Below are 18,704 nucleotides of genomic sequence, written 5' to 3' on the forward strand. Positions count from 1 at the left end.
CCTTTCCTTTCCTTTCCTTTCCTTTCCTTTCCTTTCCTTTCCTTTCCCCTTCCCTCCCTCCCTTCTTTTTTCCTCCCTCCCTCCCTTCCTTTGCTAGAGATCACTTTACCACTGAGTTCTATTCCTAACTCGCAGTTTCTACCTCTTTCCCCCTCTCCATTCATTCTTCTCTCTAATCTTCCACCCATTCCTCTTTTCTTTGTTCTTTTATTTTTAGTATCCTTTAGTGTCTGATTTATAACTTGAAATGTTCACATATTTTGCTTGTGAGTTTTAATTTGCATTCTTTCCCTGGTCTTTGCCAATATTAGGGGCAGGACTATGATTTATCTTGAAATATACAGATGAGCTTTTAAAAGTAGGATTTCCAATATGCTAAAACCATTTTAAAAATACTCTAAAACATATTGACTCTCCTTCAGTGTATGATAGCTGACTGACAGGAGATGACAAGCTAATTTCCATATAGCACTCAGTCCACCCTATCGGAAGTAGTACAGTACGGGAAGCTGGTCTTGAAAGTTTCTGTCCTTGGATCTAGAAATAGTGCATGATTCATGCCTGGCAACCATTTAGCATCAGAGAAATGCTCCTTTTTGAATGCTGCAGATGGAAAAAGGTTCCTCTATGTAGGGCTTATGGTATATCTAGCACACTGCTCTCCCCTCCCTATTCTTTTTAACACAAGGTGTCTCTATGTGGTCCTGGCTGTCTTGGAACTTGTTGTGTAGACCAGACCATCCTCACAAAGCTCTGCCTGTGTGGGGATCAAAGTCACACTATGCCTGACTTAATGCCCTTTGAACTTTTAGTGGTTTGCAGAGTGTTTGCAACCAGCAGGTGGAGGTGTGCCCCGGCTCTGAGGTGTGGGAAGATACATCTCTCAGCTGAAAACAGAAATAGTGGCTTATAGATCCCATAAGGAGGAAGACATTCTTAGAGACACGCAAACACAGCAGGGAGTTCAGAGCCCATGTTCATGGTGACTTTCATTGAGGATGGGTGACAGCCCTAGGCTCCCTTCCCCAGGGAAGTCAGTGTATGTGTTGACTCACCTATCTTGAAACGGCCCATGTAGTAGATTTGGGTGCTGAGGGCCAGAGAAGAGAGAATGTGGATGGCAGAGAAGATGATCCAGAACCACACATCGTTTTTTCCAAACACCTACGGATAAAGATAAGGTTAGTGTGATCTGGGGTTTCCCCAGAGAACTCTGTAGCATCATTGTCTCTTATTGAGGCTTATCATGGAAAACAAACCAAAACAAAGCAAAACCAAAACTAGCCATTACTAAAGGACATGGTGTCAAATCATCTTCTAAAGATTTATACACAAATCCACAAATGAGTGCTGTTCTCAACCATGGCTGGAAATACTTCCTTTTTTGTATCAGTTATGAGGAGACTCATAACTGGTCCAAAATGCTGAGAACCGTGAGGCTTCAGTCAAAATGGGACATTATTATATCAACTACCCCCAAGGCTCATGGAACAAGATGGAAGCGGGGAGTGACCAAGATAGGAGAGCTGGTGGCTGGTGAGGCATGCTGGGAATTCCTGTCTTCAGGACATGACAGGGCGGTTGTACTCATGAACTCGCTGAAGCTGTGGTGACCTGTCCAAGAACAAGCCAGCCCAGCCTTCCAGTGAACATGAAGAGGGGCTCATGGGGCCTCACCCTAGCTGAGGAGCTACTGACAGTTGATAGCTGCTGGGGGAGGGAGAGCCATTATGTGAGGCTATTGGTGGATTGTTCATGCTCAGGTGGATGGCCTTACACCCTTTCTAATTAGTGCGTGCAGCACTAATTAGACTCAGGAAGTTATAAAAACAGGAAGATGAAGAAGAGGCCGAGGTTTGGAAGGGCATGCGTTGGGCGTTGGGGTTGGCTTGAGGAGGTGGGAAGAGGAAACTGGGGGTGGGTGTGTTTGAGTTATATTATATACAGCTAGGAAATTGTCAAAGAATAAATATAAATGCTTTTGAAAAGCCTTTTAGCCCTAGTGTGCATTTTATTTGCTTACCTCAAAATTCACAGGGATCTTTCTGTACAGTGGACAGAAAAAAAAATAATGCCTATCTAACCAAATGGAAAGAGAGGAGGGAGAGATGGACGTGTAGTAGAAGAATGGAGGGGCTGTCAGTCCAGAGCTGGGAAGAGAATGCTCTTCAAATACCTGAAGGTGGCCAGCAAGTACTGTCTGTGCATGTTTAGAAAGGATTTCTCTCTGAGGCTGGTTTCTCTGAGCAGCTTAGATGTATCTAAGGTTTGGCATGACTTGGAATTCATTTTAATATAAAAAACACCTGATTTTACAGGCGATTATTACATGCTTAGAAACCATCAGCTAAGTAATCGAGCCAGAGCACCTTGGACAGACCCAAACCCATGCTACCAAGACCGGACAAAAAGACACGCACAACAAAAAGTGCCCCCTCCCCCGAGGGAACACTTTTCAGGGTTGGACTAAAGGCAGATAGAGAGGCACCCACCACTCCGAGGACCGTCAGTGTGATGACCACAGCGAAGGAGGCGTAGGCAGAGTAGGCGCTGGCGTTAATGTCCGGGTGACGGGTCTGATAGAGCTTCAGCATGCAGAGGCCAGCGATCATGTACATGAAGGAAGTGTCTGCGGACCCAAGCGAAGAAGCTTAGTGGGAACCCGGCAATGCCACTAAAGCTTCTCTTTAGCTTCCAAATACACTGTGGCTCAGTGGAATATTTGCTGATGTGTAGAAGTCTCTAACATAGCAGCCCTACTAGGTGCATCTTCTAGGACGGTGGTTCCCAACCTACGACTCACAACCCCCAAGGACCGTCAGAAAATGCAGATAGTTACATTATGATTCCTAACAGCAGCAAATTACAGTTACATAAAAATAACATAATTATTTTTATGGTTAGGGGTCACCACGCTATGAGAAATAGAATCAAAGGATGGCAGCGTTAAGAAGCTTGAGAGCCACTGCTCTAGGAAGATCCTGTGTCCTCTATTTCTAACCTGTCCCCATTCACCAGTGTATTTTGGTTTGCAAAAGGAAAACATCGAATAGGGTAAGCAAACAGCTAACTCACTTGCAAGGGTATGTACATTCTAAACTTTATATTTGACAATGGGACCAAAACAAAACAAAACAAAAAAAACAGAACAAAAAACCCCAAAGGGAGACAATAAGATGAGTGTCAGGTGGAAGCTGTTCCCAGCACTCTGAGATCAGCCACATTCACTGCTGTGTCTCTGTTGTATCTCTATGATGCAGAGCATAATAGCCTACTAATGGAAAACAGCTACCCATTAAACGCAGCCCAGCTGTTCTACCGCTCTGGAGACAGGAAACAAAAAAAACCAACAATGTGATGCTCATACTACTCAAAACTTCAGCAAAACATTTAACTGCCTTACAGGAGCAAATGCTAGCGTAGTTGTGGGAAAGAAAGGCTCTCACACAGCTAGCCCAGGCAGGAACACTCTGGGGAGAAACTTGTTAAACAGAAAACAGAGGTGCACAAGCCAGGTAGTTAAAGTCTGACTTCATGTGTGATGGTGGTGCACCCTCATTTTATCTTATTGTTGTGTCTCTTAGATGGGTCTCACTGTTTGTAGTCTAGACAGAGCTCCTCTTGGCTCAGCTTCCTGGGAGTGCTGTTTACAGGCAAAGCCCACCACGCCCGTTCTTCATTCTTCACTTTAACACTAAATTGGTATCTACCCTCTTTTCAATTCATAACATCCTTTCGGCCTCTGGGCTTCAGCAAGCTAACCCTGCTTTTGGAAGGGATAGGTCTGATTGGTCCAAAGTTCATCCATATTCCGTTGCTGATAGATGTAGCAGCCTAGACCTGAGCTGAGCAGAACCTAGGGAATGGCTCAGCAATGTACTTATTACTGTTGAGCTACTGAGGTATGAGGGAACATTACCCTGGGGCCTCTTCTGAAGATGATCCCTTGCTGTAAGTTCCCCCAGGACATCTTGAACCTGCTCTGAACCAGGAGAAGGAGACCTAAGACCTAAGGAGAAGCTAAGAGCTATAATGGATACCTTTTCCAGCATGAGAGAAGTTGTCTTTGGCAGAAAACGAACACATAGGCTAGGGATGTGCAAAAAGATCACCCAGAGATGTAAAGTCAGAGTCATTGGGTAAGCCAGCCACAAAGGCATTTCTCTCCCTATCTTCCAGACAGCAAGCTGTCAGACATATTGTCTTATCATTTAGTTCACTCTTTTTTTTTTTTTTTTGAATTTCCCATTACTTTCACCACAGAGCAAGCTAACTGTTTAAGTAGGTAAGTTACATGGTGAGAAGTCTGAAAGGCAGTGCTGCTTAGCCTGGCCCCTGACACTGCATCTTACCGTGACATCAGCATGCAGTTCGGAGTGTTTTACAGACTCCATGTTGGCCAAAGAGAACAAATATATAACATGCAGGAGCCCTGCTCAGTGACAGGGGACGCTCAGGTCATTTCAGCTCACCCCAAATGCCATTAAAGTCCTTGCATGTATGAATTTGATGTTTTTGAAGGGCTCCAGGATAAGACACCTGCGACTCAAATCTATGTCACCAATATAGGTTCTAATTACCGAACTGGAAGTTGGAGTAATTAGGGCAGACATGATAACAGGCACTGAGCACGCCCTCCATCATCAGTGCGATCCCCATAGCGTAGAAGAGACCAAAGTGTTTGGGAATACCGTACTCCTGAAAAAAGGGGAGAAAGGACTGTTAATAGAAAGACACTAGTCAGAGACACAACCAGAGTTGGGAAGACTAAATGGTGGCCTCAAGTGGCTCTACACACAGTTCTCCGTGACATCGTGGATCCAGACACCCCTTTACAGGTCTACGTGGAAGCACGGTCCTTCCCAGCTCAAGCCTTTGATCTGTCCCACCCTCTCCTCACCATAGCAAAGATGTCTTTAGCTTCCAGGGCTCTTCGGTGGAGAAGGTCCCGGCGCAGAACTATCAGCAGGAAGAGGAAGCCTAGGAGGACGTGGCCCAGGTTACTGAGAATATTATTGAAGGCACTGTAGGGATGAGTGAGAAATGAATGTGAAAACCATCATGGGAACTCAGAATGAATGCAAAAGTGGGCGGGTACACTCTTTATTTGGTGTCTTTCTATACTAACAGTTTCCTAGGACTTCAGCATTGGACAGACACCACAAATCCTCTTTGATCTAACTCCTTGATTTGAGGATGCTCACTTGCCTTGACGTAACATCTGTCTTCTCTGGTTAGCACCCCTAACGCCTGCCTGATCATCTCTTGTCCTCTTGACCCTGGCAAAGTCTGAGCCTTAGAAAGAGCTGGTCCAGAGATGAATGAGCATTTTAGCTGTGACTCTCATAGCCGGACCCACAGTGTGTCAATATTCAGCTATCCAACCGTGGATTTCAGTAAGCACATATATATACCACAGACCATGGCTTCATTCTCAGGAAATCAAGCTGGCTCTGCTCTGTAGAGAGAAGATATGTTCTTATCTCTCAGGAAGACACTTTCTTTCAGCAAGTTTCTGGTGGCTTTAGGACAGTCAAGCTCGCAAACTCTAACATCTCTAAGAACTGAGAGACCAGAATTGAGCAAATCTGTGCCTGTCTAAACCTTAGCGCCTTTATCTAAGAATTGTGGTACTAATAATGCCTGCCTTGTGAGGTCATTTAACATATCAAATGAGGGCTGGCCGCCAACTCATGTTCATGGGCATGTGAGATCTATAGCTAGTAATTTGTCTTTTAAAACCCTCACTGCCCAATCCTCAACAGGCCGTTCTTAGAAATATTGCCTAAGAGGGGAGCTGATCCTGTCTCAACATCTGGCTTCATTTTCTCTTTTCCCTGACCAGGTTAGTCTTCCATTGTTGTTCTTGTTGCTATTGTTGTTGTTGTTGTTGTTGTTGTTGTGTGTGTGTGTGTGTGTGTGTGTGTGTGTGTTTAAACTTAAACCAAATTAGACAGAAAGAATCTCTAATGTTTCACAAGGAGCCAGAGGGCTGAGTTTACCTCAGGACGCCCAAGGGGTGAGCGCAAAGGAAGTTGTAGTAACAGATGTCCTGGTTGCCAGTGACATTTACCACCTACAAAGTCAAGTGGAAGAAGAAGAAGAGTGACTTCTCTTGGTCCTATGAGTCTGCCCAAAGTCACAAAGAACAGGAAGGGCTCACAGGGATGCCCTCCCAGTGGCTAAAGTGTAACCAACCTCCCTCCTCAGGAGGCGGGCACAACCTGCCACTGTTACACAGCAAACACACACTCCCTATTTGGGTGCCATCTGTGCTTTAGATAAAAGTATCCTGTTTATTGGGTAACCTCAAGATAGAATTCGACAATGTATGATCCTTTTGTTATTTTGAATGGATGCTAACGCTGGGACCTGCCTTTTAAGTCTGTGTTTTGCTATGGGTCTGTCTTGCTATGTCCTGTTCCCTAAATTAACTCGGAGGGGAAATGGAGATGTCCCATTTTCTGAGTGCCCCTCAAGCAGTCATCGAGGAAATATCTTGTTTTCCTTATCTATCCTCTTCCCCTTCAAGAACCTGCCTAAATCATAGCAAGCTGCAGCTCCTGACAGGGTTCCCATGTATGTAAAGAATGTTTAGATTAGAGACAGTGGCATTCAAACTTCATAGAGACTTTGTCTTTATTATTTCATGAGTATGAATGGACTAAGTATTTTACATCATGAGCTTGGCTATGTAGAGAACTCAGAGAGGATTTAAACAATACTTAGGCATAGCTCACCTTCCTGGGGCCCTGATCTACTTGGTGTGGGGTACCACCCTAGACCCCGAGATTTTTAAAAGCATCTCATGTGATTTTAATGCCTAGCAAAAATTAAAGGACAGTGCATAAAATGTGCTTAACCACATATCATTCCAAACTGGTCTTCTGAACTCTCATAATTTCTAGAAAATTTATACTTAGAAATCTGGAAGTCAATTAAATGACTACTTCAGTGACGGGGATCCAGGGTTTCCATGATGGAGCAGTGGACATTCTCAAGGTATTTTAGTATAAATTCGTTCATTCAATTTTTAATTTTTTTGTTGTTGGCTTAATATCTTGTTAGTTCCACAAAACTATTTTTAAATGCCTGAAAAATATTTATGTGTATGAGTGTTTTGCTTGTATGTATGTCCGTATACCACATATGTGCCCATGGAGGTCAGATGAGGGTGCTGGATTCCCTTGGAACTCAGTTAGAAACAGTTGTGGGTGGCCGTTGCAGGAATTGGGAGCCTAGGTCCTCTGCAAGTGCAACAAGTGCTTTTAACTGCAGAGCCATCTCTCTAGCCTCTGGCGAAGCTGTTTATAATTTCACAGAGTATCCTCAGTGATCAGGTACAGGGTAAATTAGACGTCTGGCTTCTTTTGTTCAGTCTGGAGATTTTATTTTGTGTTACTGTTTGAAATAGTTTCCTCTGTGATAAAAACATTGCCTAGACTGGCCTTGAACTCCCTACCCAAGAAAACCTTGAACTTCTGCTCCTCTGGCCTCCACTTTCCTATTGCTGGGATTATGGACATGTTAAACCCGTTTGTGAGGTGCTGCCGTAGAACACAGTTTCATGCATTCTGGGCAAACACTCTCCCTGCCGAGCTCCAGCCCCAGAGCATTAGGCTAGACCTTTGTTTACTCTGCTCATTGTCTCCTGATGATCACACACTCGGGATGACAAATAATGGTGCCATTGATAGACATGATGGCTGAATGATTGATTTTATGTCAGTAAATGAAACAATATAATGTACCAGGTCCCTTTGTGATAAAAAAGAATCGGGAAATAAATAGAAACAATCCTAGAGATGAAGTGGTTAATGGAGAAGCCTAATTAGTACCAAAATGGGAAATTATTAAACAAAAAATGTCCTTGGAGGCTGGTGGCACATTCCTTCAATCCCAGCACTTGGGAGTCAGAGGCAGGTGGAGCTCTATGAGTTTGAGGTCAATCTGGTTTACACACCCAGTTCCAGGAGAACCAGAGTTACAAAACAAAGAGACCCTGTCTAAAAGAACCATCAGACAAAACTAGTTCTTGGGACTAAAGAGATGGCTCGGTGGTTAGCAGCACACACTGCTCTTTCGAAGGACTTGAGTTTCCCCAGCACCATGGAAGGTAACTCCCAATGCCTATGACTTCAGTTCCAGGAGATTCAGTATCTCAAGCCTCTTCAGGCTCTGTCTCTCTGTCTCTCTTGTCTCTGTCTCTTTGTCTCTCCACCTTTCTCTTTCTCTCTGTCTGTGTCTCTCTCTGTATCCTTGTCTCTGTCTCTGTTCTCTCTCTCTCTCTCTCTCTCTCTCTCTCTCTCTCTCTCTCTCTCACACACACACACACACACACACACACACACACACACACACATCCCAAGCTGAACTCTTCCCTGTAAGCCAGGTGGCTTCCTTTCGATGGAGGCTGGGCATCTGGGCGGGGCAGCACATCTGGGCGGGGCAGCACTTACCGTCTGGTAGGTGATAACAAGCTGCATCACAGGCAGTGCATAAAACACTGCGATGGTGATGATGTTCCTACGACAGAAGGAACTAGAAACAGTGACTTCCAACATAATGGTGGACTCTGCTCAGCTTTTTAGAAAGAATATTTCCACCTTACAGCTACAGTTAGCTTGCAAAAGCAACAGGGAACTGATCGAACAACACCTGTTTCTCCCGTCTGTCTCCCGTTTCCTGTGCCTTTGAACATTTGGTAGACAGAATTTTGACCAGAGGCAACAGAAGGAAGTGAACAAACTTACCTTGGTTACTGCTATTGGTTTGGCTATAGCAGAGAATCCTTGCACTGATAACTGAAATCATTAAGTCATTCATTTATTTAATTAGCTAGCCCTGACTGGCCTAGAACTTGATGTATGAACAAAGCTGGTCTTGAACCTGTGATGATTTCAAGAGCTGTGGTTACAGACATTACCATTATGTCTGAAATGATGTATTTAATATTCACCAATTGGCACTTAATGGATTGAAGTCCTCCTCCTCTTCCCGCTCCTCCTCCTCCTCCTCCTCCTCCTCCTCCTCCTCTTCCCGCTCCTCCTCCTCCTCCTTCCTTCTTTGTACAATCATTTGTAAAGCAGTCGAAAATCAACTTCAGATATAAGCATCTTATCCTCTTCGTACACTGTTAGCTTACATGTGTTTAGAATTCGAGTAACAAGTGAGAGGTACCTGGTAGAGGCTCTTAAGCAAAACTTAATTCCAGAATGAGAGTTCAGCTGTGAAATTCTATTGGCTCCCTTGTTCCTGGCTTCATGCTAATGTCTGCATCCAGAAGTAGTGGGGAGTCTTCAGAAAGTAAAAATGTAGGGTCATATCACAAGGGGACCACCGCCAGTCTGGCGCTTTCTGAGTAGAGGAAAGCCCCTTGCTAGGCAGCTCAGCCTCTGGACTGGGTGGAAGGACCCACCCACCGGTGTGGTCTTTTGTATTTCAGGTTGGAAGCATCATTATCCGCATCTATGCCTTACTAAACACTGACTCCTTGTAATACAAGTGGTTGTAGCTTTTACAAAGGAAAAAGAGTTAAGTTTAAAGAGTTTAGGGGCTGAGAGTGTAGCTCAGTGGTAAGGGACTTGCCTCTCTTATCCTGTGTGTGGCCCTGGGTTTGATCTCCAGCACTGTCGTACACACATACATACAAACAAATAGATTTAAATAAGTCAGTATTTTTAAGGAAATCATGACTTTACCGGTCACCTACTTACCAAAAATAAATCTTATACTTTTTGCTGACAATCCTCCGGTCCTTCCTGGACAGATCTGACAGGTACAGGAACATCTAGGGCATCAATGGGAAGAGAATGCAGGCCTGACATTGGCTTGGCTTGTATAGGACACAAAGGAGAACTCGAGAAAGTTCATTCATTTACTCCTCACCGGGGATCAAGATGATTCATGAAGCTGTTTGCATTTTGCCTTCCTTGCGACACCGTAATAAAAGCATTGCCACTGTCCTTGGCTGATGTGAGAACCCTACCAAGTACCGAATGTTTCACACATTGCGAGCACTGACCACTCGGCTCACAGACTTGCTCACTTTGTAGTTCCTGAGTTGCATACAGTTGAGAAAATGTGCGATTCATACTCGGATCTTTTGGTAGATAAAATGCACTCCAGAAATTAATGGACTCTGCTTTCAAAGGATGGTCCGTATAGACATGGGGAAGCTTTCCAGAACAGCCCTGAGGTGAATCTCATCTTCCATCTGGGTCCCTTTCTACTCCCCCATTCACAGACACTTGGGGTGCTGAGAACACAGAATGCTCTGTTCTTTTTCATCCCCCCACCCCAAAGAAAGGTTCTAATGAAGAGATTATGTCTCGGGCTCTAGCTGGGTTTCATCTAAATCCCCCAAAGACTTGGCTTCCCTGATTCAAGGAAAAAAAAAATGAGACGGAGGCATTGGTGGGGTTCATTTTACTACCAAACTTTCTTCTGCTTCATCAACGGCAGTCAGGGTGTGTTGGTACCTTGGTCCGGATGACGTTTTTGTCGCTTTCGATGTCTGGCATAGTGTCGAAGTCACTCTCCTCCACAGAGCTGTCCGTGTCTGAGTGGCAAGGCTGCCCACCATCGGAAGAAGACATCTGCCTCCCAGGACTGGAGCTCGACTCGTCTGAAACAGAAAACTCCTCTGCCTTTAAAAAGTCAAGAATGGTGCACAGAGCCCATTCCTTTGCAGAAAGTACAGTGCTCGCTCATTCTAGAAAACACCATGTTTGTCCAAATTAACTCTTTACCAATGGGACATGCGCCTGGGCTGCCTCTTCATTTTTTTTCTTTTCTCCCACTTTATATTTATGCCTCCCAGTTTCTAGGGCTGACTGTAAAGAATAAAATAGAATCTTCTCTGCAGATATCTGGATGCAGAAATAACATTGTTCTTGTATTTCATGTTTCATATTTTAAAAATACAAACACAATGTATAGCAACACACTTATTTATGGCCTTGATTACACATGTGGGTAAACCCAAACCTATCCAACCGCTATACATTCCTCATAGAATAATTATCCAGAGAAATCCCCCACATGCCATTTCTATCGTTATGTAACACAAACAGCATTCTCAGGAAGGATTCTTCTGTTCCCATGAATGTTCTAGAGCAGATGGGATTTGTGCAGCTTGAGCATGAACTGAGCCTACTTTCTGCTTTATTTCTTCTGTTCAGATGGGTTTTTTTTGTTAAAAAAAAAAATCCTGTTCTTACAGAACTAAAAATAAGTAGCCTACACTGAGCCCATGTGCTCCAAGTTACAGAATAAGAGAGTGGAGCCACAGCCCCTCTCTGCGGACTGTTTAACGTGCACCATTCATGAACCACCATGGCAGGGACAGGGCTCCATGTACTCCTGCCATACCAGACAGCTATGGGGGGAACTCGGTTCCTTTCAGGCTGCTTAATGACATGTGGGTTTGCCCAGTAAATTACTTGGTGGCCTTGACCCGGCTCATCGTGAACTTAGCTGGGGTGAGACTGTTCAGCTACAGCAAGGCTCGCTTGCCGCCCTGCCTTAGTCTTCTCACACCCTGAAGCTTCTAACTCCACGGACACCCAAGAAGACAGCTGTTCAATTGATAGTGCTGGCTGTGCCAAGTCTTTCAAGCCCTAAACTCAGCTCCCTGGGGGAGCTGGCAAGACAGCAAAGTGGGTAGAGGACCTTTGTGTATGGACCTGATGACCTGAGTTTGATCCTCAGATCTAACAGAGCAGCAGGGGAGAACTTGCGTAGGAAAACTGTCCCCTGACCTCAGCACATGTGCACTGGATACACATATGGCATACACAATAACTAATAAATAAAATGAATGATAGGCAGACAAAGATAGGCAGATCAACAGACAGACAGACAGACAGACAGACAGACAGACAGACAGACAGACAGACATGATGTTCAAGTATCCAAGAGGCTGGGGAGATGGCTCAGTGTGTAAAAGGTGCTTGCCATACTTGCTGATCTAAGTTCAGTCTCCGGGACCCATACGGTGGAAGGACAGAATCAACTCCTGCAAGCTGTCTTCCAATCACCAATAGTCACATTCTCTCCTCCCCCACCCCACCCCCGCCAAATGAATACAGTAAAAACTTAATAAAAAAAGTTTTAAGTCCCAAATGGGCTTTGGAACTTGATGGCAACTGCTGTAGTGAGTTCAGCCCAAGGGGAGTTAGCAGATCCAAGAATAATAGAACCATAGAGAACACTGGAAGGAACGCTCCAGGTTATCCAGCCAGTTCATCTCTTCCATCAAAGAGCAGCCTCACTGGAGAACCGTGTGCACTACCCTCTGCAGAATAAAGAACGAGTCCTACCGAAGGACTCATTGTGGGAAGTACCTATGGCCCCATAATTGCTCCCTTCCGGCGTGCTGGCAGCGATAGGATGCGAGACAGCCATATTTCCAGAGCCTGCAGGAAAAAAAACAAAACAAACAACAAAAAAGAGGGAAATGTTTTACCCTCGGCTGCTGAAGTCACACAACTTGACTTGAAATAGCTGAGGCGCTAAGCAGCAATCTTTAAATTTGACTTTCTTTCCACTTTACTACAGGAGCCATCACTGTGGGTGCATAGGGCCAAATCTAGCCTATCACCTCTTTCTGTATCATAGTGTGTGGCCTCATTTCTCTCCTCTTCAGTTTCTCTCTCTTTCTTCCTCCCTCCCTCCTCCCTCTTTCTCTTTTTCTCTCTTGTTTCTGTAGGATTTGGGGAACTGAACCCAGGGCCTTTCATATGGCATGCAACTTCTCTGCCATTCTGCCACATCCTCAGACAACTCAAGTCACACGATGTGGGTAGGGAAGTATTTTTCAGTGAACACCTCTAATGTTTGGAAACACCTTTGTTCTCGATATATTTCAGTATTTTTGCTGAAAATGTAATTCATTGTTATGTAAAAGCTAAATGTACCATGGAGGTAAAAAAAAAAAAAAAAACCCACTCTAGTCACAGAGAACTTCCTTTATCCCAGTTTCAGGCTTTGTCCCGCTGATGAACTCTCAGAAAGTCATCATTTTGAACTGCCCAGGCTCCAGACTGTGTTTTTAATTTCCAAACCCACTGTGTTCCTATCGATTTCCCCTCCAGGAGAAAGTAACTACGTGCCAAACTCAGAAGTTTCAGACAGGGGACAAACCTAAGCGACTCATTTTCCTTTCTCCGGTCAGTGAATTTGCTAAGAGCTGTCTCAGCTGGTCAGTGAGTCTTGGAGCTAATGTAGTGTTCTTGGCAGGCAAGGCCGTTCCAGGGCCTGAAGGATGGGGACTTTGACCTTCAGAAAGCATACTCCCTGGCGTTGTTACTGGGCTTGACATATTTATTATTTAGAGAGCTCAGCTCTCTGAACTTCCATGGACTAACCCTTAAATACACAACATGATCTCAACATCATGCATGCTTTACGCCCAAGTTCAAAGCAGACAAACTGATTATCTTTAGACACATTGTGTGGGGCGTGTGGGGGTGGATACATATGTTTTGAGGATCAAATCTAAGGCCTTGCATGAGATAGGGAAACACTCTATCACTGAGCTATATTCTCAGCCCAGCTTTAGACTCTTAAACACTGAGAATCAAATTTGGAGCAGAGACTGTTGTGTGAGGATGGCTGGCTGTCTCCTGACCTGAGTCAGCTCTGGCTCCATTATAACATAGACTTTGTCTGACGCTCTTGCTCCTACTGACCAAAAGCAGCACCGTGAGCAGAGCCACCATAGCTCTGAGGCTTTGCTTGCTGTGACTGATGCTGGCATTTCCCTCAGATTGTGTCAGACACTCTTGTCTTTTCAGCTGCCCTAAGAGGTACGGGCTATTACTGTCACCATTTTAAAGATGATAAAATAGAAATGCTGAGAGATCAAGACGCTTCCCCAGACAGACGGACAGACAGACAATGGATAGAGAGAGCGACTCATCATACTCCTATTGGCGAAATCTTACCTTCTTTTTGCAAAATGTACTTTTATTGTGTATATTTAAAATGTATTACATGCACACATGCATAAACACATGCAGCAAAATAATGACCTCATGCAAGCAGTGTCCAGCTTGCCAGTGAGTGGACAGCACATATGTCAAATCTCATGGGATTTCTTGCCCTCTGAGAACCTGGGTTTTTTTTTTTTTTAGCATTTGCACTGAGCCCAGCCCTCAGAGTGTTTCCTGTTGCTTAGAGCACCATGGAACTCCTGCTCCTCATAGATTCTTGGTCTTGCTGATTGGAGAGAAAGACATGTTTATAGCCTCATTTTCCTCCCGTGAGTGTCTTATGGTAGCACACTCCTCTCTGGCTCTCTCTCCTGGCTGAGCTCATCGGGCTCAGCTCCATAATCCTGAAGGTCACTAGGCAGTTCTTCCCTGGCTGGCTGGAGCTTGCCATTCTTTTGGTTTCTTGTTTTGGTTGGTTAGATCTTGGCTCACACGGGACATCAGAGGTGGTACCATCGTGGCCTGTACCTTCTCTTTACACAATGGGTCCTTTTCTCCGCCCCACTTCAAAGACGTTTGAGGCGAGCACACCTGTTTTCTACTTCCTGAACTGAAGAAAACACCTGTTTTCTTTAGGTCTCCTCAACCTGTGCCCAGCAGCTGGCACATGGAACTTGGTGATCTTCTAGCTTTACCCCAAGAAGGTATCTGGCTGTGTCTGGCCAAGAGAGTTTCAGTTGTTGCAAGGAAAAAGTATACTTTAATCCAACACAATATGGTGAATCCTGAATTATAAAGAATCATGAATCTTGAAATATCAATAATGTAGATGTTGGGAAAAGATATGGTCTTAGAGAGAGAGAGAACTTAGTATTAATTCTAAAAGTACATTTACTTGACCTGCCCCCTCTTATTGAAATAAGATCTCATGCATCCCAGGCTGTTCTTGAACTCACTATGTAGTCTAGAGGGTGATCTAGAAGACTTCTGACTCCCCCTGACCCCGCTTCTACCTCCTAAGTGCTAGGGTTTCAGGCAAGCACCAACTCAACCTGTTTATATAATGCTGAGGATTCAACCTGGGGCTTGGAGCAAGCTAGCTCAGCGCTCTGCCAACTGAGCGATACCCACAGCCACGACACTATTTCTATATAGTGACATATGATACAGTCTACAAGAGAACACAAGAAGAAATTGGGGGGGGGGGGACTTTCCTCTGACATTGCCCCATGAGGATGTGAGCCTTGTGCCATCTCCCCAGGATCCTTCGAAGTAAAACAGTGTGTGTAGGGGCCAGTAGAGAAACAGACTAGTACACTGTATGCCATCTACTCTGAAGGCTACCTTCTTTAATTTGCAAACATCTTTTATATTGGTAATTGAATGTTTATTAAAACAAAGTGCTTGGGGGAGGGAGAGTTGGAAAAACAGACAATCTGTCTCTTAGGGAAGTCAAATGTGAATACCATCTAGCCTTCCAGCAAAGGGAGAAAAACCTGCTGGGTGGGAGCTGAGTTGGTATCTCTCCAGAGTTCTGTGGACTCAAGTATGGAAAGCAGAGAACTAAACACTGGCTACGCCTGACTTCAACTGAGGTCCGTCTCCTCTGCAATTCTCACTTCTTCCCAAACCGTGAAGGAGCTCACAGTGACCTGGGCTTTGTCAAACTGAGCTCATTTGAAGCTTTAAGTTTTAATAAAAACAGCAGACAATTGAAATCCTTTGCGAATTCTCAGAGGGGAGGACTAGGTTAGATATCTAATTACTCTGGATTTTTGTGCTTGCTAGTGTCAAATATTTTGACTTTCTATGTGCTTAAACAAACAAACAAACAAACACACAAAGCTTTTATCTCAATTTGGGAAAAGTTTACAGCATAAAAGTTGACATAACACATTCTCGCTGCTATGCCCAAGCTTTGGGATACAAAAAGTCTCTCTCCCCAAATACAACGTATCTGTGAGCAGTTCCCTCCCAGGGCTGAGACAACTTCAGAAAAGATGAATGGTTGCAAGTGTTCTACGACTAATTAAAGGCATTCTGGGTACAGAGTCTTTGTGTGGGGTTCATATCTCAATAGTTACCAACTATAAATTGTTTCTTGCTAGCTCTGCCTTCTATAGAAGGTCTGTGGATGAGAGGGCTTTGGGATAAGAATCAAGGGGAAAAAAAAAGAAAAGAGACAAAAGGTATCAAAAAAGGATGTGGCTGCATCATGCAACACTATTAGGGACTGGGAATTAACCAAGGAATCTCTTACCATCACTGGAACCAAAGCTTCCGTCAATGGATTTCCTCTGAAACCTGCAAGCAAGCAAGCACACAAATATATACATATATACACATGCACACATCCTCTTAGGATTCTGCATTTTGTATTATCTTCCTTTAAACTCTGTTGAAAATGTTTAAAAATGGCCCTTTGGAGAAATTACTGGTAAGAATTTAAAATGACATAGCCACTTTGGAAGACAATTTGGCGATTCCCCAGAGAGCCAAACATAGACTGACCATATGATCCAGTAATTCTGTTCTCAGGCATGTGCACTATTTAGTAACGTTCATTCATTTTCAGATATAAACTTACATCATAATAAGTGTCTTTTATAGCACACATTTCAATGTGTTTTAATAGATCCAAAGTCTTGTGCATCTGCCACCAGGATCTAATTTTAGAACATTTACATGGCCCCCTCCAAAGAAGCTGTATATCTATAGCAATCACTCACTTCTCTCTTACTTCCCCTGGCCCTTAGGAACTGCCAATATACCTGCTGTCTTCATAAACTTACCTCCTCTAGATAGTTTACATAAATGAAATCATGGTACATATGAACTTTTTTGACTGGCTTCCTTGATATAACATACTCTTTTCAGTGCTACATTGCAACGTGTATTAGACCATCAATATCTTTATATTCATCTGGAATAATATTCCAGAGTATGTGCACAACATTTCATTTATTTGTTTTCCCTTGATGGGTACTTTTTTATTGTTCCTCTTTGTTGTTTATCAATACTGCTGTGACCATTTGTGTTCATGTTTTTCTATAGCTCTAACTCTATGACTCTTGGGTATATAACTAGATGTGAGCTGCTAGGCATGAGGTCACTCTGTTTTACTCTTCCAAACTGCTTTCCACAAAGGCTGAAGAGCAAGCACCGTTTCACATTCCCACCAGCCAAGTCTGAGGATTCCCATTTTTCTACAGTTCTTCCAATTCTCATTTTATATTTAATTTTTTTATTATGCCCAATCTTAAGAGTTTGGCAACTCATTGCAGCTTAGATTTTCATTTTTCTAAGGGTTAATGATGAACATCTATTCATGTGCTCATTGGACATCCATATATCTTCCCTGGGGAGGTGTTTGTTTAAGCTCTTTGCCCATTTTTATGAAACTATAAATATTTAGTTTATATGTATGTGTGTTTGTCTGTGTGCAAGTAAGTGCCCATGAGTGTACTGCCCACAAAGGCCAGAAGAGGGCATCAGATTCCCCTGAAGCTGGAGTTACAGGTGGTTGTGAGCTCCCCTGAAACTGGTGCAGGGAATCAAACTCGGGTCCTTTGGAAGAGCTGGAATCCTTCTTAACCTCTGAGCCATCTCCCCAGCTTCCTCATTAGACACTTGTGATTATGTTAGTCCTATGTTGATAATCAAAGATCCTGTTCACAACCTTATTATAACTACAAACTGGGTGACACAAAGTAATATATTCACAAATTCTGAGCATTAAGACAAGACACTCTTTGATGGTTAATATTCTGTATGCTACCCACTCTAACAGCATGTAGGCCAACCTATGAACATGTGAAGCTTTTTTTTTTTTTTTAAGGAAAGTACTCTCTAATTTCATTAGAGATGTTTTATAATTTTCACCATACATAACCCCAACACTCAATTTTTAATCTGTGCTCCTTAGTAATTTATTCCTTTAGATGCTCTTGTAAATGGAACTGTTTTTTTTTTTTTAAAGTGAATCTTGGTTTTTTTTTTTTTTAATTTTATTTATTTATATTTTTATATGTAAGTACACTGTAGCTGTCTTCAGACACTCCAGAAGAGGGCATCAGATCTTGTTACGGATGGTTGTGAGCCACCATGTGGTTGCTGGGATTTGAACTCTGGACCTTCGGAAGAGCAGTCGGGTGCTCTTACCCACTGAGCCATCTCACCAGCCCAGTGGAACTGTTTTTATTTCGGGCTTTTCACTGCTAGCATATGGAAATAAAATTGCTTTTGTATTTGATCCTGTATGGTGCAGTCTCATTTTGGTGTGATGAGATCATTCTGAAATGCAAGATTAAGTGGTGATGGTCGCGCAGCTGTGAATCAACACCCCTGAACCGAGTACTTTGAAGGGATGAGCTGATGGTTTATGAATTTTATCTCAAAGAAGCCATTTTTCCCTAGATGTACCATTTGGCACTGTCAATCAAATTATTGTGTGAATTCAAATGAGGTTTTGTTGTTGTTGTTGTTGTTGTTGTTGTTGTTGTTGTTGTTGTTGTTTTTGGTATATGTGAGATTGGAGGGGAGGGGCAGAAAGGGCAGCGGACTGGAAGTGCTCCTGCTTTAATATGTTCTTATTCACTTTCAGGTGACCATTCCCCATGTTGTAACACCCATCTGTCAAAGGACTTCTCTTCGAACATCTCTTTTTCTGTTAGACACCAAACTTATCCCTGCTCTGGGGCCTTTGCTCTTGTTCCCTGCAAAGTCACTGTCCCCACTAGATCCTGACACTGCCGGACAGCTGTGCTT

General features: G+C 43.6%; 1 protein-coding gene across 3 annotated transcripts in view; it reads right to left on the reverse strand.

The window, feature by feature from the left end:
* Positions 1–18,704, reverse strand: part of Sidt1 (SID1 transmembrane family member 1) — a 91,696-nt gene that overhangs the window by 16,186 nt on the left and 56,806 nt on the right. Inside the window, exons 10-19 of one of the 3 annotated variants that reach the window (XM_029544607.1) lie at positions 16,198–16,241; positions 12,348–12,419; positions 10,482–10,645; positions 9,717–9,790; positions 8,460–8,526; positions 6,003–6,076; positions 4,901–5,024; positions 4,581–4,698; positions 2,493–2,629; positions 1,056–1,164 (exon numbers count right to left, since the gene is read on the reverse strand). In XM_029544607.1, coding sequence (XP_029400467.1) covers positions 1,056–1,164; positions 2,493–2,629; positions 4,581–4,698; positions 4,901–5,024; positions 6,003–6,076; positions 8,460–8,526; positions 9,717–9,790; positions 10,482–10,645; positions 12,348–12,419; positions 16,198–16,241 — 983 coding nt within the window. Of the gene's footprint in view, positions 1–1,055; positions 1,165–2,492; positions 2,630–4,580; positions 4,699–4,900; positions 5,025–6,002; positions 6,077–8,459; positions 8,527–9,716; positions 9,791–10,481; positions 10,646–12,323; positions 12,420–16,197; positions 16,242–18,704 lie in introns of all 3 variants that reach the window. The other 2 variants (XM_029544606.1, XM_021208858.1) reach the window with 2 other exon arrangements.

The sequence above is a fragment of the Mus pahari genome, chromosome 12 (assembly GCF_900095145.1).
Source record: "Mus pahari chromosome 12, PAHARI_EIJ_v1.1, whole genome shotgun sequence".
In the NCBI taxonomy this organism is placed as follows: Eukaryota; Metazoa; Chordata; class Mammalia; order Rodentia; family Muridae; genus Mus; species Mus pahari.